The 22,725-nt window shown below is 45.6% G+C and overlaps 1 protein-coding gene across 1 annotated transcript; it reads left to right on the forward strand.

The window, feature by feature from the left end:
* Positions 1 to 10,117: 10,117 nt before the first annotated feature.
* On the forward strand, positions 10,118 to 12,412 carry CECR6 (cat eye syndrome chromosome region, candidate 6). Its single transcript, XM_005864992.2, has one exon. The coding sequence runs from the start codon at positions 10,383 to 10,385 to the stop codon at positions 12,180 to 12,182; it is 1,800 nt and encodes a 599-aa protein (XP_005865054.1). The 5' UTR covers positions 10,118 to 10,382; the 3' UTR covers positions 12,183 to 12,412.
* Positions 12,413 to 22,725: the final 10,313 nt, after the last annotated feature.

Raw genomic sequence — 22,725 nt, forward strand, 5'->3', positions numbered from 1 at the left:
AAAGCAAAGGACTGAATCCAACAATACTCTACCCAGCAAGGCTATCAATAAAAATTGAAGGGGAAATAAGGAGCTTCACAGAGAAAAAAAAAGGCTAAGGGAGTTTATCACTACCAAGCCAGCAATGCAAGAAATGCTAAAGAGAATGCTGTAAAAAGAAGAAATAGAAAGGGAGGAAGGAACAGAGGCATAAAGAATAGAAATGGCTACAAACAAGTACCTATCAATAATTCATTAAATATAAATGGATTAAATGCTCCAATCAAAAGACATTGAGTGACTGAATGGATAAGAAAACATGACCTATATATATGCTATCTACGAGACACCAACCTCAGAACAAGGGACTCACACAGAGTGAAAGGGAAGGGAAGGAAAAATATCTTTCAGGTAAATGGAAATTTTAAAAAAGCTGGGGTAGCAATACTTATATCTGACAAAATAGAACTCAATGTGAAAACCATCACAAGAGACAAGGAAGGCCACTTTATAATTCTAAAGGTATCAATACAACAAGAGGTTATAACTCTGGTAAACATACATGCACCCAATGAAGGAGCACCCAAATACATAAAAAAAACTTCTGGAAGATATCAGGGGAGAGATTGACAGCAATAAAATCATACTAGGAGACTTTAATACCCCATTAACATCACTGGATAAATCCTCTAGAAAAAAAAAAAAGCAAAGAAATAGCAATCCTAAATGACTCACTAGATCAGTTGAACTTAATTGACATCTTCAGAACATTCCACCCTAAAGCTACAGAATATACATTCTTCTCAAGCGCAATAGGACATTTTCAAACATATACCACATATTGGGACACAGGCAAAGTCTCTCCAAATTCAAGAAGATGGAAATCATATCAAGCATCTTCTATGATCACAATGGCATAATATTAGAAATAAACTACAATAAAAACAATCCAAAAAAATTCAAACACTTTGAGGCTGAATAGCATGCTATTAAACAATGATTGCGTTACCAAAGAGATCAAAGAAGAAATAGAAAACATTCTGGAAAAAAAAATGACCATAAAAACACTGCAATCCAAAATCTATGGGACACAGTTAAAGCAGACCTGAGAGGGAAGTTCATAGCATTACAGGCCTACCTCAAAAAGAAAAAAAAAAAAGAAAAACTGGTAATAAATTATCTAACGCTGCAACTTGAAGAATTAGAAAGAGAGCAACAAGAAAAGCCCAGAGTGAGCAGAAGAAAGGAAATAATAAAGATCAGAACAGAAATAAATGACATAGAGACAAAAAAAAATACGAAGATAAATGAAACCAAGAGCTGGTTCTTTGAAAGGACAAACAAGATTGATGAACCTCTAGCCAGGCTCACCAAGAAGCAATGAGAGAGGATGCAAATAAATAAATCAGAAATGAAAGAGGCGAAATAACAACAGAACCCACAGGAATACAAAGAATCATAAAAAAATACTATGAGCAAATCTATTCCAACAAACTGGACAACCTAGAAGAAATGGACATATTTCTAGAAAAATACGACATTCCAAACTCAACCAGGAAGAATAAAATATCTGAATAGGCTGAAAACTATGAAGGAAATTGAAGCAGTAATAAAAAAAAAAACTTCCATGAATCAGAAACCCTGGACCAGATGGCTTCACAGGGGAGTTTTATCAAACATTCAAAGAAGAATTAAACCTATCCTCCTCAGACTATTCCAAAAAATTCAAGAGGAAGGAACACTTCCAAGCTCTTTTTACGAAGCCAGCATTACCCTAATCGCAAAACCAGATAAAGACGATACCAAGAAAATTACAGGCCAATATCCTGCTTGAACATAGATGCCAAAATTCTAGGAAATTAAATCCAGCATTACATTAAAAAGATCATACACCATGACCAAGTGGGATTTATTCCAGGGATGCAAGGATGGTACAATATCCACAAATCAATAAATGTGATACACCACATAAACAAATTGAGACATAAAAACCATTTAATCAAATCCATTGATGCAGAAAAAGCATTAGACAAAATCCAACACCCTTTCTTGATAAAAACTCTCAGCAAGGTGGGAATAGAAGGATCATACTTCAACATAATAAAAGCCATATATGACAAACCTACAGCCAACATCACACTCAATGGGCAAACACTAAAACCATTTCCCCTAAGAACAGGAACAAGACAGGATACCCACTCTCACAATCCCATTCCACATAGTTTTGGAAGTACTAGCCATGGCAATCAGACAAGAAGAAGAAATAAAAGGCATCCAAATTGGAAAAGAAGAAGTAAAATTGTCATTATTTGTAGATGACATGATATTGTACATAGAAAACCCTAAAGACTCCATAAAAAAACTACCAGACTTAATAAATGAATTCAGCAATGTAGCAGGATACAAAATTGACACCCAGAAGTCTATGGCTTTTTTACCAGTACACACCAACAATGAACTCACAGAAAGAGAAACTAAAAAAAAAATCCCATTTACCATTATAACAAAAAATTTAAGATACCTAGGAATAAATTTAACCATGGACGTAAAGCACCTGTACTCCAAAAATTATAGGACACTGAAAACAGAGAGGAAGATATAAACAAATGGAAGAATAATACCATGCTCTTGGATTGGTAAAATCAACATCATTAAAATGTCCATACTTCCCAAAGCAATCTATAAATTCAATGCAATTCCCATTAAAATACCAATGGCATACTTCAAAGACCTAGAACAAACTCTCCAAAAATTCATCTGGAATAAAAAAGACCCCGAATAGCTGCAGCAATCTTGAGAAAGAAGAACAAAGTTGGAGGGATCAAAACACCAGGTATCAAGCTATACTACAAAGCCACGTTTCTCAAAACTGCCTGCTACTGGCACAAAAACAGACATATAGACCAATGGAATAGAAGAGAGAACCCAGAAATCGACACAAACCACTATGCTCAATTAATATTTGACAAAGGAGGCAAAAACATACAATGGAGTCAAGACAGTCTCTTCAATAAATGGTGTTGGGAAAATTGGACAGATACATGCAATAAAATGAAACTAGACCACAAACTTACACCATACACAAAAATAAACTAAAAATGGATAAAGGACTTTAACATAAGATGGGAAACCATAAAAATATTAGAGGAATCCACAAGCAGCAAAATCTCAGACATATGATGAGGCAATATCTTCACCGATACAGCTCCTAGGGCAATGGAAACTAAAGAGAAAATAAAAAAATGGGACTACATCAAAATAAAAACCTTCTGCACAGCAAAAGAAACCATCCACAAAACAACAAGAAAGCCCACTGCGTGGGAGAACATTTTGCCAATGTTATCACCAATAAGGGTTTAATCTCCAACATTTACAGGGAACTCATACAACTTAACAAAAGGAAGAAAAACAATCCAATCAAAAAATGGGCAACAGACCAAATAGATACTTTTAGAAAGAGGACATAAGGAGGGTGAAGAGACATATGAAAACATGCTCAAAGTCACTGATCATCTGAGAGATGCAAATCAAAACAACAATGAGGTACCATCTCACACCTGTCAAAATGGCTATCGTCAACAAAGCAACAAACGACAAGTGCAGGAGATGATGCAGAGAAAAAGGAACCCTCGCGCACTGCTTGCTGGTGGGAATGCAGACTGGTGCAGCCACTGTGGAAAACAGTATGGAGTTCCTCAAAAAATTAAAAATGGAACCTCCATTTGACCCAGTAATCCCACTTCTAGGAATATATCCCAAGAAAACAGAAACACCAATCAGAAAGGATATTTGCACCCCTGTGTTCATAGCAGCACAATTTACAATAGCTAAAATTTGGAAACAGCCTAAGTGCCCGTCAGCAGATAAGTGGATTAGAAAACTGTGGTCCATGTACACAATGGAATACTACGCTGCTATAAAAAAAGAAGGAATTCTTACCATTTGCAACAGCATGGATGGAACTGGGGAGCATTATCCTAAGTGAAATAAACCAGTCAGAGAGAGATAAATATCACATGATCTCACTCATTTGTGGAATATAAAGAACATCATAAACTGATGAACAAAAATAGATACAGAGACAAAGAAACATGGAACAGACTGTCAAACTGCAGCGGGAAGGCAGAGGAAGGTTGGGGTCAGGTGATAAGAGATCAACCAAAGGACTTGTATGCATGCATATAAGTGTAGCCAATGGACACAGACACTGGGGGGTGAGGGCATGTGTCGGGGGATAGGGGAGGCCAGGGGGAGGTCAATGGGTGAAAAAGGAGACATATGTACTACTATTTGTAATACTTTAAACAATAAAAAGAAAAAACTATTGGCACTGAAAAAAGATACATGCAATAAAATGAAACTACACCACCAACTTACACCACACACAAAAATAAACTCAAAATGGATAAAGGACTTAAACATAATACGGGAAACCATAAAAGTCTTAGAAGAAGCTATAGTCAGCAAAATAACAGACATCTGTCATAACAATATCTTTACAGATACAGCTCCTAGGGCAATGGAAACTAAAGAGAAAATAAACAAATGGGACTACATCAAAATAAAAAGCTTTTGCACAGCAAAGGAAACCATCAACAAAACAACAAGAAAGCCCACTGCATGGGAGAACATATTTGCCAATGTTATCACATGTTATCACCAATAAGGGTTTAATCTCCAACATTTACAGGGAACTCATACAACTTAACAAAAGGAAGATAAGAAATCCAATCAAAAAATGGGCAACAGACCAAATAGATACTTTGGAAAGAGAACATAAGGAAGGTGAAGAGACATATGAAAACATGCTCAAAGTCACTGATCATCTGAGAGATGCAAATCAAAACAACAATGAGGTACCATCTCACACCTGTCAGAATGGCTATCGTCAACAAATCAACATACGACAAGTGCAGGAGATGATGCAGAGAAAAAGGAACCCTCGCGCACTGCTTGCTGGTGGGAATGCAGACTGGTGCAGCCACTGTGGAAAACAGTATGGAGTTCCTCAAAAAATTAAAAATGGAACCTCCATTTGACCCAGTAATCCCACTTCTAGGAATATATCCCAAGAAAACAGAAACACCAATCAGAAAGGATATTTGCACCCCTGTGTTCATAGCAGCACAATTTACAATAGCTAAAATTTGGAAACAGCCTAAGTGCCCGTCAGCAGATAAGTGGATTAGAAAACTGTGGTCCATGTACACAATGGAATACTACGCTGCTATAAAAAAAGAAGGAATTCTTACCATTTGCAACAGCATGGATGGAACTGGGGAGCATTATCCTAAGTGAAATAAACCAGTCAGAGAGAGATAAATATCACATGATCTCACTCATTTGTGGAATATAAAGAACATCATAAACTGATGAACAAAAATAGATACAGAGACAAAGAAACATGGAACAGACTGTCAAACTGCAGCGGGAAGGCAGAGGAAGGTTGGGGTCAGGTGATAAGAGATCAACCAAAGGACTTGTATGCATGCATATAAGTGTAGCCAATGGACACAGACACTGGGGGGTGAGGGCATGTGTCGGGGGATAGGGGAGGCCAGGGGGAGGTCAATGGGTGAAAAAGGAGACATATGTACTACTATTTGTAATACTTTAAACAATAAAAAGAAAAAACTATTGGCACTGAAAAATGAAATCTCTTCTCCTTCTGGCATCCCTATGATGTGGATGTTGGTATGGTTGATGTGAGCTAGAAGTCTTTAAACTCTCCTCAGTTTCTGTTTTTGTTTTTGCTGTTCTGATAGGGTGTTTTCCTCTATCTTTTCTTCTAAATCACTAATTTTATCCTCTGCTTCATCTAATAAACTGTTGGTTTCTTCTAATGTATCCTTCAATTATTGCATTCATTTCTAACTGGTTATTTTTTGTTTCCTATCTCTTTGTTAAAGTTCTCACTGAGTTCATCTACTATTGCCCTAAGGTCATTGAACATCCTTATAACCAGTGTTTGAACTCTGCATCGGATAGATTGCTTGTCTCCATTTTGTTTAGTTCTTTTTCTGAAATTTTATCCTGTTTTCATGTTTCTTTGTCTCCTCATTTTGACTGCCTCCCTGTGTTTGTTTATAGGTAGAACTGCTGTATCTCTCAGTCTTGGTAGAGTGGCTATAGGTAGTATGTGTCCTTTTTCCTTGGTCATCTGAGCTGGGTACTCCATTGGTATCCCTTTTGTGGATTGTATGTGTCCTCCTGTTATAGTGGAGCCTTGATTGCTGCTGTGACTTCACTGGGGAGGAATTGATTCTCAAGCTGACTGGCTATGAGAAGTGAGCTTGACTGTAGCAAATGACCTATTTGTTGGGGGGCTGACCCCACTGAGTGGGATTTGCTTCAGCTGGGCCCTGGTGCCTACTAAGTCCACCCTTTTGGGTATGTCATTTGTGGAGCTGATTGGGTGGTGCCCTGGTATGTTCTAAAGCCAGGCACCAGGTGTGTTGGTTCTGGGACCTCTTGGGAGGAACTTTGGTATAGGCCAAGTTCAGCCACTGCCTGTGCCTGATTCAGGGCCACCTGGTCGGAGCTGCAAAGTGATCTGTAGTTAACTGTCACCTGTGCTGGGCTTGGAGGGTGCTGGGAAAAGGTAAGCTCTGAACTGAGGCTGGCTGCCACTAGTGCCAGGCTTGGAGCTGCTTAGCAAGAGGTAAAGGATATACCAAGTACAGCTGCTGACTGTTTGGGATTACTGGGCCTTTGAGATGTTTCAGGAAAGTCCACAGCATGAGGTCAGACAGGCTTTCAAATGAGGTTTGGTCTGTGCACTCGAGTTGGGTAGGGTGGGGTCTCAGGGAATCACCAGGATAGGGTGAATGATGTTAACCAAGTTAACAAGTGCCTTCTGGCTTTTGAGGGGAACAATGGTGTTTGCCAGCACTTCCATCCCAACAGAGAGCTGTCCTGACCCCTGACCTTCCAGCCCTCACCCTGAAGCTTGGGAATTCAGCTCTTCCCCAGATGTCACTGGTGGTTTTCTAGCTGCTGCCCCTGTGGTGGAGCCCAGAATGAGTGAGTTTGTGAGTGAGCAAGTCTGTGCTCAGACCCCTCAAGAGGATGGATGCCTTGGTCTCCAAGAGCCTTCAGTCTAACTCAGTTGCAATCCCTACTAGTTCTCTCATACCGATCTCTCTCTCTCTCTCTCTCTCTCTCTCTCTCTCTCTCTCAACATAACCTCAGTGAGGATTTTTTTAAAAAAAAGAATATTAGGTTTCCAAATGAGCCTTATCCAGTGCCTAGCACTTAACTGGTGTTTAGGGAAATATTTTGGGGGGTTGAAACCGGCTTGATTTGTCTCTTTAACCCAGGATGCCTGTGAGCTGCTGCCGTCCTAGATATATGAGAAGGAATAGGTGGGTAAGAGTACTGGACTGAAAGTCAGAAGTCTAGCTGTAACCCTAACTTTACCCTTAAGTAGTTGTGTGACTTGGAGTAAGTTGCTTTACCTCTCTGTCTCTCAATTTTCAATTATTGTATATAAGATATCTAACATGGACCCAAGGTGCTTATGAGGTACTCAGTGACTATGTCTTCCCTTTTCTAGACCCTTCTGGAATGTATGTACTCACTTTATATATGAGAATATCTTTTTGTCTTCCTTCTCATCATCGTCACATCTTTGTCAATCCCTTTCCTGGCTGAAACAAAGTCTCCCCCCAAAAAAAGTGTGTGTGTGTGTGTGTGTGTGTGTGTGTGAGTGTGTGTGTGTGTGTGTGTGTGTGTACACAGAAGATTAGAAAAAATCCAATGAAAGAGGAAATCCCTCTAATACTCAGACTACCAACTTATTCTATGGTGTACCCTGTTTTCTCATCATTTTTATCTGTGGTCTTTTTATTCAAGGCCTCAGACCTGAAAAAAAAGTGGGCTAAAGAATCTCTTATAGGAAGTTAATCTGACTGATTACATTTCCCAGAAATACATAGGATAACATCAAAGGGCTGTTACAAGTCACCAGGGAGGAAACCTGTCCTGATGGAGGCACCTGAGAGGTGAGAGCAGAAAGGGAGTATCTGTGCGTGACCCCAGAACAAGGGGGCATAGGGGTGAAGGAGTGGGGACAGATTTATCAGTGTTTTCTCAGGAGCCCAGTTCTTAGCTTTCATTAGCTGCTTCTGCTTCTTCAACTGCTTCATTAACTTGAGCAGAAGTCGTTCAGGGTAGCTGTTGGCTGGTGTTTTCTCTGGGAGAGAGCTAGGAGACTGCCTATAATCACTCCAGTTAGCAGTTGGCATCTCCCCAATCTGCTTTCTGGCTTGGACTGGCTCAGTCTTAACATTTGCAGAACCTGAGGCAATGCTCACAAATGAGTGCAGATTGTATCCTTGCCCCATGTGGGTGGGCTTTGGCACCAGCTGGCATAGTTGAATATCTCACACTGAAGCCTGTGAAGACCAGCCCCAAGTACCACTGCTCCTAATGAAAGCAGCTCTGCTCTCTAGCAGTTACTGAAGTGCAAAGCTATGGGGGAGCAGAACTTTGAATGTGGCCTTAGGCAGGGATCCAGCCCAGAAAGCAGTCATTAGTGGCCTGTGCTATGAGTAAATGTTCCCTGGGAGGTTAAGACATGAGCTAAATGAAATTATGATGATAATATCACCATAATCAACTACCTTTAACTGAGTACATACTCTGCTCCAGGCACTGGGCTAAAAACCCTTTGAATTCATGTCCTGTCTTTATACAACAGCCTGTTAAGATAGATATTAATACCTTTTTACAGTTGGATAGTTGGAAGCTTAAAAGATGAAGTAACCAGTCCAAGATTACACAAGCTCGGTGGCAGAGCTAAGACTACTGACCCCAGAGCTCAAGCTCTTACCACTCACTATACTAGTATCTGTTCTGCCTTACATGACGATTGGACAAAGAACTTTCCAAAGGTTGCGTGTGCCAGAAGCAGGTAGGAATAATGAAGGTTGTGAGTTCTAAATTCCATACCCCCAAGGATTAGTTATACAGACTGACCTCTAAGAGACTGGAGAAAGGAGATTTGGCTCAAACTGACCCTTATTCAAGAGGCAGGTTTAGTGGCAAGCCCTGTGCAACCAACTACTGTGGTTCCACTGATCCCTTCCCTCAGGCTCCATGGTGTTGTCTAGGAAGATGAACCTAGCAGCAGAAGGTTTAAGGAAGTCAGGAAACATGTAGTCTGAGGTATGTGGAAGATGAGGGAGCAGGCAAATTTCCAGCCTTGCTTTGATGTGGCTGGGATGTTTGTATTACACATGAGCCTCATCTTTTTTCTCTCTCTCTTTCTCTTATTTTTTTTCAAGCCCCAACTGCTCTAGTCATTTTTTTCTCCCCTAACTCCCTGAAGGTATAACTCTACCTGCTGCCTTCCAGCTCAGTCATGGACTGAGTCCATGGGGGTGAGTCAGTATGAATTCCGTACTTGTAGGTACAGAACCACTGTACCTTCTGTCCACCCTGGCAGGTTGTAGCATTCACCATCACCCACTTTGAGACTTTGTTTTTTATCAAGGTACCCCTACCTATAAATGCCTCTTTGTTTTCCTCTCTGCTAGATACATCTTCCTATTGTTTCCAATTCAATAATTATTTTACCTGCTCTCTCTTCCCAAGCAGTTATATTCAGAGAACTACTCCATTCTCTGGAAATTGGGACCTCCCCAAGGTGACTCACTGAATCCAATGCAGGACACATGAATATGTAGAAATACATGTCTGTGGCTGCTGTTCCTGGTCCTTTTAGTCAGAAAGACCTGACTGCTCTATTAGTTTTTAAGTGTCTTAAAGAGAGGTAGGCTGGTGTGGTGGAAAGGGCACTAGACAGCATAGAGGCCAAAGCTGCCCTAATTCCTGCAAAAGAAACTACTGACTGGAAATAGAGGCCTGAACCTGTCACCTCAGCCTGGTGCTGGGAGGCATGGTCTATACTGAGACCAAGGCCATGTGGTCACTAACCACTAATGCTCCAGGAGTTCTGCTAGTGGGGCCTTGAAGAATCTTCTCCAGAAATCCTATGCTTCCTTTAGAAAAACCCTGATCCCTCACTTCCTTGTCCCTCCTCCTTGTGACAGCTACCTCCTCCTCCCCTCTCATCCTCCTGGTCCACAGTGCTTCCCACCCCAACAACTCTCCCTCCCCCTTTTCTTCCAGCTGATGCAGCCAGCCATGCTTTCTCCGGTCTCTCCTCCTACTCCCTCCCCCCTTGAATCCAGTCCTGGTTTCCCCGAAGCCAGCCTCCCTTTCCTCTTTGCCCCTCCCCCTCCGCCCTGCAGGTGGCGACTTGGGGTGGTGGTGTCAGCTGGTCATCAACCCAAGCTGGCCCAGTCCGGGCGACTCCAGATCTCGCTGCTGCCCGACCCAGGTAGGACTCAAAAGCTGGGGAGGCGGGCAGGGTACAGCTGGCAACCTCCCGGAGGACAATGCACCCAGCTCTTGGCCATCCCCGCTCGGTCTCTGTCTTGTCCTGGTCCAGCTCCGTCCTGCCGCTCCCAGCCGCCACCGGGTCGCAGCCCTTCTTCCTCCAGGGGGGTTTCCCTCGTGGCGGGAGAGGCTCCGGCGACAGCAACACCAGCACCAGCGCCAGTACCAGCCTGGGGGAAAGCGGCGGCGGGGGCAGCGGTTCCCCCAGCAGCAGCACCGGCGCAGAGCGGGAGGACAACCACAACCAGAGCGTCAGTATAAGCAAACCACTGGTTCCCACTGCCGCCACTGCCGGGATCGCGGGACCCCTAGCCCCAAACGCTGACCCAGCAGCGCGTGTGGCTTTCTCCTCCTCAGCCGCCACCCCCTCCTCCACGCCCACCTACTCCTGCAGCATGACAGCAGCGGACGTCAGTGGGAGTGCTGTCAGGGGCATCTTCAGTGGGGGTGCTGCCGGGAGTGTTGGGGGCCCCGGAGCCCGCTTAGCTGGGGTTACCACCGGTGGCGCAGGGACCAGCAGCGGCGCCTCCTGCTGTTCGTGCTGCTGTTGGTGTAGCCACAAGGCCCTAGCCCCGCCAGACTACAGAGGTCAGCATCACAGTGGCGGCTGCGCCCCTAGTTCGGGGTGTCGTTGGGGCTACCAGGCACTGTCCGTGGTGCTGCTTTTGGCACAGGGAGGGCTACTAGACCTGTACCTCATCGCAGTCACCGACCTGTACTGGTGTTCCTGGATTGCCACCGACCTGGTGGTGGTGGTGGGCTGGGCCATCTTCTTCGCCAAGACCAGCCAGGGCCGTCGGGGCAGTGCTGGGAGCCATCACCAGCACCACAATCATGCCTCGCCGCCCCTGCACCTGCCCGCTGCTTCCATTGGGGCTGCAGCAGGGACCAAGGCTCACGGTGGCCGCAGGGGCTCCGGAGGTCCAGGGGGTGGTTTAGGGGCGGCTGAGGCGGTGGGCGAGTTCGCCTTCGCCTACCTGGCCTGGCTCATCTACTCCATCGCCTTCACGCCGAAGGTGGTGCTCATCTTGGGCACATCCATCTTGGACCTCATTGAGCTGCACGCACCCCTGGGCACCACAGGCTTCCGCCTTACTATGGCGCTGTCGGTGCCTCTGCTCTACAGCTTGGTGCGGGCCATCAGCGAGGTGGGCACTCCCCTGAGTTCAACAGGCCCCTTGATCCTGCAGCCCCAGCAACACCGCGCCTCGGGATGTTTCCTAGGCACGTGTCTGGATCTGCTTGACAGCTTCACCCTAGTGGAGCTGATGTTGGAAGGCCGCGTGCCACTCCCCACACACCTTCGTTACCTGCTCATCATAGTTTACTTCCTCACCCTCTCCTCGCCTGTGCTTTGGCTGTATGAACTCAACGCGGCAGCAGCCGCAGCCGCAGCTTTGTCCTGGGACCAGACTCCTGGACCTGGCAGCTGCAGCCGCCTTCTGCGCCTACTGGGCGGCTGCCTGGTGGACGTGCCCTTGCTGGCGCTGCGCTGCCTCCTGGTGGTGAGCTACCAGCAGCCCTTCTCCATTTTCATGCTCAAGAATCTCTTCTTCCTTGGATGCCGTGGCCTGGAGGCCCTAGAAGGCTGTTGGGACCCTGGAAGTCCAGCTTCTTCCAGTCGGGCTTCTTCCAATCGGGGCCGAGGGTGCTATGGCGCTCCACCCTCTGCCCCGCCTACACTGCCACCTCCACCACCACCTCAGGGAGGCTCTCAGCTGAGTCACTGTATCACAGAGAACAATGAGGCAGGGGCCCATGGCTATGTCAACACCCTAGATGTGGCCTCCCAGAATTAAGGGGAATAAAGGAGGTGGGGCTTGCTTTTTGGTTGAGAGACCTCAGCTCCCTTGTCCTCTAACCTTCTCTCACCCAGGTTACATCAAGATTTGTTTAGAAGAGGTAACTGTTGTCCAGCCTATGTGGCTCTAGTGGTTGAGTGAGTCACGGTTCAATCCCCTATCGGGGCACATGTCCAGGTTGAAGACTCAATGCCCAGTAGGGGGGTGTGCAGAAGGCAGCTGATCAATGATTCTCTCTCATCATTGATGTTTCTATCTCTCTCTCCCTCTTCCTTCCTCTCTAAAATCAATATATATATTTTTAAAAAGAACAGGTAACTGTTAATAGAGTTAAGGGTTAGTGTGTCCTTTTTCACTCCTTGGGTCAAGACTGCTTGGAGGAAGACCAGCAGCTAATAGTGAGGGAGGAGGGTCTACTCACTCTATTCTCCCTTCTCCATGCCTGACCCTAATTCTTACTTCTAAGGGTCTGGATACCTCTGCTTCTTGCTTTTGCCACCTCTAACCTAATTCCTAGCCATTGTGTGGAGGAGGGAGGAATGGAGGAAAGGAGGTGCCCAGGCACAGGGTGCTGGGCCTTAGGCCTTCTGTCTTACTTAGAAGTGCCAGCTTCTCTTAGGCTGTGGTTAGTGACCATTTCCCATGCCTTGAAATTGACTCAGAATCCACTGTCCCCTCATGTGTTTATTGGATTTCTTCCAAATGGTAGATGCAAAGTCTATGTCTCTATGTACGTGTAGTATTGTTTTCTTATGTCTACCTTGTGGCCCGTTGCAATCAGTAGGAGATCTGGGGAGGCCCAGCCCACTATACATACCACCACCCTCCTTGTTCCTACCTAAACTTGTGGCAATAAATTCCCAGAAAGAGCTGGGCTCCTGGGAGCTGCCCAGTTTCTCTTCTTCAGGAGAGAAGCTCACCCAGGATCTTCCTCAATCCTATTCCTCTCTTCTCAGCTTATGGGGAGGAGAATGTCAGAGGATTCATATTCTAAGGACCAAACTGCACCCTTTCTTGGGTGAATGGGCATTTCTACCTCCATGCTTTTGACTTTTGTTGCATCATGCACTGATGCTGGTTGCAAAAAATAAAGACAAAATACTTGGCAGTTGCATTCAACATGGTCACTGGATCCAGGTGGGATTTTGATGTCAAGGTTGTTACAAGGTCTGTGAAGTATCAGCCATTGGCTTGGCTGTCTCTCTCCCTATGCATCCATATCTCTTTTCCCAAGGTTTGTTACTGGCTCGGTCAGATCTTGGCTCAGAACAGCACCCTTGGTGGGGTTCCTGGATAGATATGAAGTTGGGTCTCTCATGGGCCCACCTGTCCTCCCTGTAGGAAGTTTTGTGAAGACCAGAAATGGTGGTGGTCATTTTTGTCCTTTGCTCTGTTAAGAGAATCTCCAGGGAAAATGCAGGCTTCATGGAATAGGGTAGGCAAACCCACCACTGCCCAGTCTTTCTCTCTGGTATTCCTCTTGTTGAGGTTGATGAGAAGGGACATCCAGGGGTTTCCCACTAATAGTCTTAATGTGGGCATCACTCTTGGAATCTTGGAGGTAGAATAAGTACGAATAAGTATTTTTAGGGGAGGTAAGAGTGCAATTGGAAGCAAGACCAGGAAATACTCTCCTCCACCCCACAATAGGATAGAGGGGTGAAATTGTAAGAATTTTTGTTTCCCCTTCACTTTCTTATGCTCGGGAAGTTTTGTGTGGTGTAGTAAACCCGGGACAAAGGATCAGAAAAATCATGGAATGTAGTTTTGACTGTCACTTTTGCTTTCTGGGCCGCAGTTTTTTACATGGGATCACTTTTTCCCAACTTCTTGGGGGCTTGGTGACAGAAAACACCCATGTGGACAGAGATACAAGAGGGACTCATGGATTAACCAGGTATTCTCACAGTGGGGAACAATGGAGAAAAAATGTTTACACTCAATGCACTATCATGCTTCCAACCCCTCACCTTACCAGGTCCAACATAAACTGGTGGAATTTTGCAGCTAATTGGTTTTTCCTCTGTTTTTTCTCCTTTCTGTATTGACTCCTCTTCTTTCTCTTTGAATTTCATGTGCTCAGAGTTCTGGGGCCCAGACCCTGGGTGGTCCCCAATAACTACTCCCTCTGTTTCCGCATTCTCCCTCCAGCTTTGTTGCTTCCTGCTACCTAATCTCAGTGACTGTGAAAGGACTTTGCATCTGAGCCATGTGCCAGCCCCTGGCTGGTCCCCTACCCCACCCCCTTTTTACTGTTCAGATGGTATTCTCCCCACTGAATGACTGACTGTAAAAATCTCTGAGTGCTATTGGGTTTTCTGGTGAGAGGCTGTGATAGGTTCCCATGAGCTGCCACTTCCCTAGATACATCAAGAAACTGATAGATGGGGGGATAAGGACACATATGTAATACCTTAATCAATAAAGAAAAAATAAAAAGAAAGTTAGAAAAATAAAACTGATAGCAATTGGGCCAATTCTGGTAGATTTGTCTGCCCCCACACCCCCCCTCTCCCTAGCCATCCTCTTCCAAATATTTGATGCAAGCACATTGTGTTCAGAGGGTCAGTCCCTCCCTTCTTTCTGGTATGTTTTCCTTGAGTGCTTTTACTTACTTCCCTTGCCCCATTCACAAGAAGAAATTTCCCCTAAAGCTTCATTTTTCTTGCCTTCTAGGAGCATCTGCATTGTGGGAGTCAAATTGGAGATGTTCTCTATGGGTCAGATAAACAGGAGTGCACTTTCTCCTGAGGTTGAGGGGAAGCACAGTTCACAGCCAGGAACCCAGGTTCAGAATTCACACTGCCTGCTTCTAACATTTGAGCAAGTAAGCATGTCCTCGCTCTGAGCCGCTGACAGCTTATCTGTTTTAAAAAGGGGTTGGACTAGACCCTCTAAAGTCTGGTCTAATTTAACATGTCCTGACTCCGATTTCATGTGCTTTTGTGGAAGAGCTAGCTGGCAGTTAGAGCCTGGAAGAGGGAAAGTGGCACCTCACTAGCATTTATCATGTCCCCCCCCCCTTCTCTTTTTACAAATAAAAACAGCTTCTGTTCTGAAAATAAAAACTTGAGACTTATGACAAACTTCCTGTGTGAATCTTTCCTGTCCAGGTTTCCTTACTAAATTCTTAAATGTCACTGTGACATTTGTCACCATTTTATATATTTGTGTTAACATTATGAGCAAACCTTGGTTATTTCCTTCTAGTGGCATGCTACTCAGGGAGGCAGTGTGGCTTTGGCCTTGACCTGGTGTCTAGCCAGGTTTTCTGTAGGCAGAATTAACTCAGATGCAGCCTGTGAGTGATTTCCCCAGCTATCCAGAGCTTTCTCTACAATTTCTTTCTAAAAATAACTTATCAAAGGGGGAAAGACTGAGAACTAATTTTTAAATACTTTGCCCTTCTCTATTACTCTTGCCCCTTCAGAAGCATGAATCCTTATGTATGAATGAGAAAAAAGCCATGTTTTTGTTTTGTTTTGTTTTTGTTATTATTTTGTGAAGTCTAAGATAGAACATTGAGTCTGAACAAAAATAAAATTATAGTATTTTTTGTTGTTGTTGTTTTTCTTTAGCACAGGGACAGCCAGCACCTTTCAAACCACTCTATGTTGTTGCCCTATGATGCTCTGGCTGTTCCAAAGTTATAGCATGATCAGAGCCTGGTCACAAGCTTTCTCTTCCAACTTGCTATGCCTTTGGGCTCTCACCTGACCTCCTGGAACATTTTCATTCTTTATAAAACAGGAGCAATATTACCTACTTTACAAGGCTGTGGTAAGAATTAAATGAGATAACATGTGCAAAAATGGTCCTTTTCCTGAAGACATTTATAATCATAACTAGGGGCCAGATGCATGAAATTCATGCACAGCGGGTGGGTCCCTCAGCCCAACCTGCACCCTCTCCAATCTGGGAGCCCTCAGGGGAGCTCTCTCCAATCCAGGAGTTTCTGTCTGTCTTTGCAATCATATGAGCGAACTAGTGGCCCAGTGCACAAAATTTGTGCACATTAAAAGGGGATTAATTAGAGGAAATATTTTAATATTGCTATTTGCCCTTTCTCTATAATAGAAGTGTCATAGATGAAAGAAAATTAGTAAAATGTATATGAAAATCTTCCTCCTGTCAGAGTCAGGGGCACACCACAGGACCCAGAGTCAAGTCCCCACCCGCCCACATGTGCCTCAAAATCACGTGAGACCCAGACCAGGCCAGCCCTCCCCCACATTGGGCTAGATCCAGACCCAGCTGGTCCCACCCTTGTCAAGCCCCGCTGGGCAGGGGGCACAGCCTCAGGTCCCCTGGCCTGGCGCCAGGGCAGGGGGTGTGCCTTGAGGTCCCCTGTCAAGCCCTGCCAGGTGGGGGATGTGGCCTGAGGTCCCCTGTCAAGCCCCTCCAGGTGAGGGGGCACGCCTTGAGGTCCCCCATCAAGCCCTACTGGGCAAGGGGGCACAGCCTCAGGTCCCCTGGCCCGGCGCTGGGAGGGGGATGCAGCCTCAGGTCCCCCGTCAAGCCCCACCAGGAAGGGGGCACAGCCTCAGGTCCCCCGTCAAGCCCTGGTGGGTGGGGGGTGTTGTCTGATGTCCCCTGGCCTGGGGCAAGGGGAGCAGCCTGAGGTCCCCTGTCAAGCCCCACCAGGAGGGGGCGCGGCCTCAGGTCCCCCAGCCTGGTACTGGGGCTGGGGCGCTGCCTGAGGTCACCGGTCAAGCCCTGCCAGGCAGGGGGTGTGGCCTGAGGTCCCATGTCAAGCCCTGCTGGGTGGGGGGGCACAGCCTGAGGTCCCCCAACCTGGCACCAGGGTGGGGGGCACAGCCTGAGGTCCCCTGTCAAGCCCCGGGGAACTTGGCCTCTGTTGTGGGTGCAGCCATCTTGTGTTACGGAACCCCCCACCTCCGCTGTGGGCGCTGCCATCTTTGTGGCAGAGTGATGGTCAATTTGCATATCCCCTCTTTATTATATAGGATTGTCTGAGACCCCAACCCAGTTTGGTTTTGTGCTCACAGAATAGTAGAGGTCTTTTTTTTTTCTTTGCTCCATTGGTGGAGATTTCCTAGAAGTTGCAGGATACCTTCCTTTTAATTTTTCCTCGACACTGACTTTACTTATGTCTCTCACCTTTGCTTTCCATCCATCCCCCACCCACAACAGTAACTTGCTCCAGGCTCACTTCGATCTAGTGTCTAGGAGATCCCGCAATGTGTATGCCACCAGAACTCTGATTCCCAGCATTCCTGGTGCTCCCCGTACTCTGGGTTTCTCCTTCCAGTTCAGAGGCTGCTACCAGAACTATGATTCCCAGAATTCCTGGTGCTCCCTGCACTCTTGGTTTTTGCTTTCAGTCCAGGGACTGCAGAAATGAAAAGGACTGAGAACTTCAGCTGCCCCCAGGCCGGGCTGACAGGACCGGACACTCTAGTGGCATGCTCGGGACCCCGGCTGCTTGGCGCCTGCACGCATATGCCTGGAGCGACTGGGGGGCTGGAACACCCTCCACGTTGCCACAGCGAAGTGGCGGGTGTCCCGCCCCGCCCTTGGCCACTTGGCGCCTGCGCGCATGCACACTGCCCACGGGCCCGCCATCTTTGTCGGGTTAATTTGCATACTCACTCCTGATTGGCTGTGGGCATCATGAAGGGATGGTCAATTTACATATTTCTCTATTATTAGTATAGATGAGGGGACAAAATTTACACAGGAAAGAATTACAGCACAACCTAAAGCCATACCTTCATTCCTTCCTAATCTAGATGTAAAATAAGTTGATTAATTTGACTAAGCATGTAACAAATATTTATACATTTCTCATAGTTAAGCATGCAAGCTCTCATTGATTTTGGTCAGCTAGAGCATATATGAGGCACTTTGGGAAAAGTGAAGAAGTGTAAGCAAGATCTAATTATGAATGGGCCTTGCCTGAGGGGTTGAGCCTGACCCTGCAGTTCTGGCCCTAATGAGGAGCATGGAAATATATCTTGTGTTTGATTGTGTCAGGCCCTTGATGCACATTGGGTTATTTCATTCTCACAGCCACCTCAAATTAGCTTCATTTCCCTTTCCAGAGAAGCTTGCTGAATGCCACACCATAGTCAGGAAGGGATCCAGATCTGAATCCAGGTGTGTCTGCTTCCAAAATCTGTACTCCAGGTAGCCTTCAGACTTCAGCTGTTAACAGGTTGAACTTATCCTTCATTAAAGCTATGCAGTTCTGGCTAAAAAGCAGGGGCTAATTTTCATATTCTGTGTGAGTGCCATGGAAGAGGCATTGAGCAAAAGATAACTGGTGAAACACCATGTCAGTGTGCAGGCAAAACTGGGGGCCAGCCAATTTTGCCTCCCTGTCTCCTTTCTGCTCTCTCATCCTCTCAGGGCACTACAATCTTCTTCCTCTCTTTTCAGAAAGGAAGGATCCAGTAAGTTAATTTATACTAAAGTGTTAATAACCTAAGGGGTCATTCCTCCTAGGAAAGGAATCTAGGTACCTGGGTAGAGAGCAGGCATATTGGACAAGATTTCTTTGTATCCTTCAAATCATGAGAGAGGATGAACATCTCATCTATCTTCCTCTAACAGGCAAGCTGGCCTAATAAGGTGCCCTGCTTGCCTTAACCAACCTAAATTGACAGGATGAGAGTGTGGACCCAGTGCCAAGATCTAGGAGCAGTAGTAGGGTATGGAGAGCTCAGGAGAGGCCAAAAGAAAGGAGGTGAACCTGGAAGCCATTTAGGAGTGATGTTGGAAGCACTGAGTGGGAAGCAGACATTGGACAAGGGTCCCATCTGGCAGAAAGCAATGGGGTACAACTTCACAGCCTATACCTATGGGCTGGGGGCAGTTGCTTTATTTTATAGTCTTCTATAACATATAATATATATTGTTTCTATTTTCCCAAAATGAGCATATTCGCTCAGACAACACATTTGTTGAGCTCTTAATATCTGCCAAGTATTAGGTCACACATTACTTTTATAATCTGAAAAGGTAAACATGTGGTAAAAAAAAAAAAAAGCAGTAGCAAGAGGAAAGATAATCAGTACCATGGGTTCATAAACTGCTCTGGCCCAGAATCAGGTTAGAGCTCTTCTCCTTGCTCAGAGGCAAATAGACCTAAAGACACCTCTGGACTCCTTACAAAGGCAGCAGTGTGGGAAGGGTTGAAACGCCTGGACCGACATGGTTATGGCTACAGTGTGTCCAGTGTTACCTGGTGTAGGATACCACCTAAGTCAGTGATTCTCAACCCTCCTAATGCCGAGACCCTTTAATACAGTTCCTCATGTTGTGGTGACCCCCAACCATAAAATTATTTTCGTTGCTACTTCATAACTGTAATTTTGCTACTGTTATGAATCATAATGTAAATATCTGATATGCAGGATGTATCTTCATTGTTACAAATTGAACATAATTAAAGCATAGTGATTAATCACAAAAACAATATATAATTATATATGTGTTTTCCAATGGTCTTAGGCGACCCCTGTGAAAGGGTCGTTTGATCCCCAAAGGGGTCTTGACCCACAGGTTGAGAACCGCTGACCTAAGTGCTTCACATATATGTTTCATCTACTCCTCACAAGACCTCTGTAAGGTAGGAATTCCTGCTGTACCCATTTTAGAGACAAGATGAGACCTGTGAACCCTGACAAAAAAGACAACTACTAAGAAAGTCTCCTAGTGGCTAACTGGGCTAAAACAAAAATAAAAATAGCCTAGCAGCCATTTCTACACAGGGGCCTCTTATACAAACTATACTTAAGGGAGAAGCCTGCACTGAACTGCCTGCTTGCACTGTTTCTGCCATCTGAATCAACCATTATAAAAGCTCCTGGAATCCTATTTTAACCAATAAGACAGAGGTTTTTCCACATTCAATTGGAGCTAACAGCTCTGACCAACCGGAGTGGCTCTATTCTGACCATCAGGGCAGTGAGTTTTGGACCAAGCAAACTGGGAGGATATGAAGTCCGCATTTGCATGATGACAGATCAATCAGGGGCCAGGGGTGGGGACTTCTCTCTATATAAGCCAGCTCCCCTCTGGCTCTGAAAGTGTACTTTCCCTACACCAAGACTGAGTCTCCTTTGCTGAGCTAAACACCAGAGATGTCTTGCTGGAGCAGAGAGCAGGCCAAAGCAGAATGGAGCAAAGCAGAGCAGCACAGCACAAAGCAGACCTGCATAGAGCAGAGCTATCTGGCCTGAGAAGGGCCTGGCCCCAGAACTGTCCTATAGCTGTGCTGTATCACAATTGAGCTGTTTTGCACGGAATCAAGTTTCTTTCTTCACCACACCACAAATTAGGGAGTCCTGTTGCTGTTGAATTGGGGCCAATGGTGGTCATCAGTTAGCAGGCTTAAGGAAGATATCTTGATTTAAGTCATTTGGCTGGCAAGCAGCAGAGCCAGGGGCCTAAGTTTGTGTCAACTGTCGTCGGCCTTCTTTGAAGGACACTCACTCTCCAACACACCTAACTTGAGGCCCAGGGCCAGGGCTGAAACACCAGCTCTGCATTTTACTCTGAGTTCAAGTATACTTGGGCCCCTACTGTCTTGAAGATCCTGGAACAGAACAGATCTGGCTCTCCCCCTGACTTTTTTGGGAATGAGAACACCAATTGCTGGGCCTAAAGGTCACAGGATAAAAATCACCCATAATACAGCTTATTTTCCCTTATGCCTTATTTAATACTCAAAGATCAGCAGGAAATAAGTGCAAGCCATCATACCCTGGCATTCGGAGATCCCAGCTCAAATTACTATATGAATGTTTAAGTGACTGAACATACCCCCTCAAAACTGAAACACAGCTGAGGGCCTTCCTAGGCAGAGAAACTGTTTTATAAAATCAGTATAAGCAGCATTATATCAAGCAATATCCAGACTGCCCACCATCTAATTACACCTCCCCCCCTTCACCCCCCCTAACTAGGATCAAGACAGCTGGCAGAAAAAACTTATGGAAGTCCACCCAAAGTTCAGAGGCTATCATTGGTCAGCAGTCACAGACAGCTATTTCCCTGCATGTTTTGGTCACAAGGTTGACTTCTGCCCACCTTGAGCCACCTCTGATACAGTCTATTTAGGAGCAGAGCCAGAGAGGTGGGAGAGTCATAGCTTGGAGGACATATGTTCTTGGAGGGGCTCTACTGGCCACAGCAGGGTTTTATTTAGCTACTAGAGGCCCGGTGCACGAAATTTGTGCATGGGGGGTAGGGGGAGGTTCCTCAGCACAGCCTGCACCCTCTCCAATCTGGGACCCCTTGGGGGATGTCCGACTGCCTCTCGCAATCCAGGACCACTGGCTCCTAACCCCTCCCCTGCCTGATTGCCCCTAACTGCTCCCCTACCAGCCTGATTGCCCCTAACTGCTCCCCTGCTGGCCTGATCACCCCTATCTGCCTCTGCCTCACCCCACACCCGGGACCCAGGATTCCCTCCTCTGGCTGGTCACAGGCACTCAGGACCCCAACCAGCCACACCTCAGGGGACCGTGTGTGGGTAGCTTTGCCCAGACCGCAGGCACAGGCGCCCAGGACCATGGGGCGGGTGGCTTGTCCCTCTCCTGGGCCTCAGCCACAGACACTGGCATCTGGGACTGCGGGGCAGGCAGCTTGTCCCTCTCCCAGGCCGCAGGTGCAGGCGCTGGCACCCAGAACCACAGGGAAGGTGGCTTGTCCCTCTCCCAGGCCGCAGCCTGGCTGGTCCCCATTCCTCTCTCTCGAGCTCATTTGTGCCAGGCTGGTCCCCATTCCTCTCTCCCCAGTTTATTTATGCCTGGCTGGTCTCCATTTCTCTCTCCTGTGTTGAGTGTCTGAGCAGTTCCAGCGTGAGGGCATGATGACCATTTGCATATTAGCTCTTTATTATATAGGACTAGTAGCCCGGTGCACGAAATTCATGCACATTAAAAGGGAATTAATTGCCCTAACTGGTTTGGCTCAGTGGATAGAGCATCGGCATGCGGACTCAAGGGTCCCAGGTTCGATTCTGGTCAAGGGCATGTACCTTGGTTGCAGGCACATCCCCAGTGGGGAGTGTGCAGGAGGCAGCTGATAGATGTGTCTCTCTCATCAATGTTTCTAACTCTCTATCCCTCTCCCTTCCTCTCTGTAAAAAATCAATAACATATATTTTTTTTAAAAAGGGAATTAATTAGCGGAGATATTTTAATATTGCTATTTGCCCTTTCTCTAAATAGAAGTGTGAGAGATGAAAGGAAATTAGTAAAATGTATATGAAAATAATATATAAATTTATTAAAAAAATAAACAGTAACAAAAGGATTTAACAACAACAGAGGGATGATATAAAAATGTCAAAAACATGATATGAAAACAACAAAAACATGATATAAAAACAACAGTGATGCAAACAATGACTGATAAAGTGATTAAACTTATTCTAATATCTCCCTGTACACCACATTAAGAGTGAAAACACTTTCAGAGTGCTTGACTAATTTCCCTTGGAATGAAGTATTTAGAACTTTAACTGTAATGTCACATGCTCTTCAAACTCGAGAGAAAGCAACATATA

The sequence above is a fragment of the Myotis brandtii genome, unplaced genomic scaffold, assembly GCF_000412655.1.
Source record: "Myotis brandtii unplaced genomic scaffold, ASM41265v1 scaffold195, whole genome shotgun sequence".
Taxonomy (NCBI): Eukaryota; Metazoa; Chordata; class Mammalia; order Chiroptera; family Vespertilionidae; genus Myotis; species Myotis brandtii.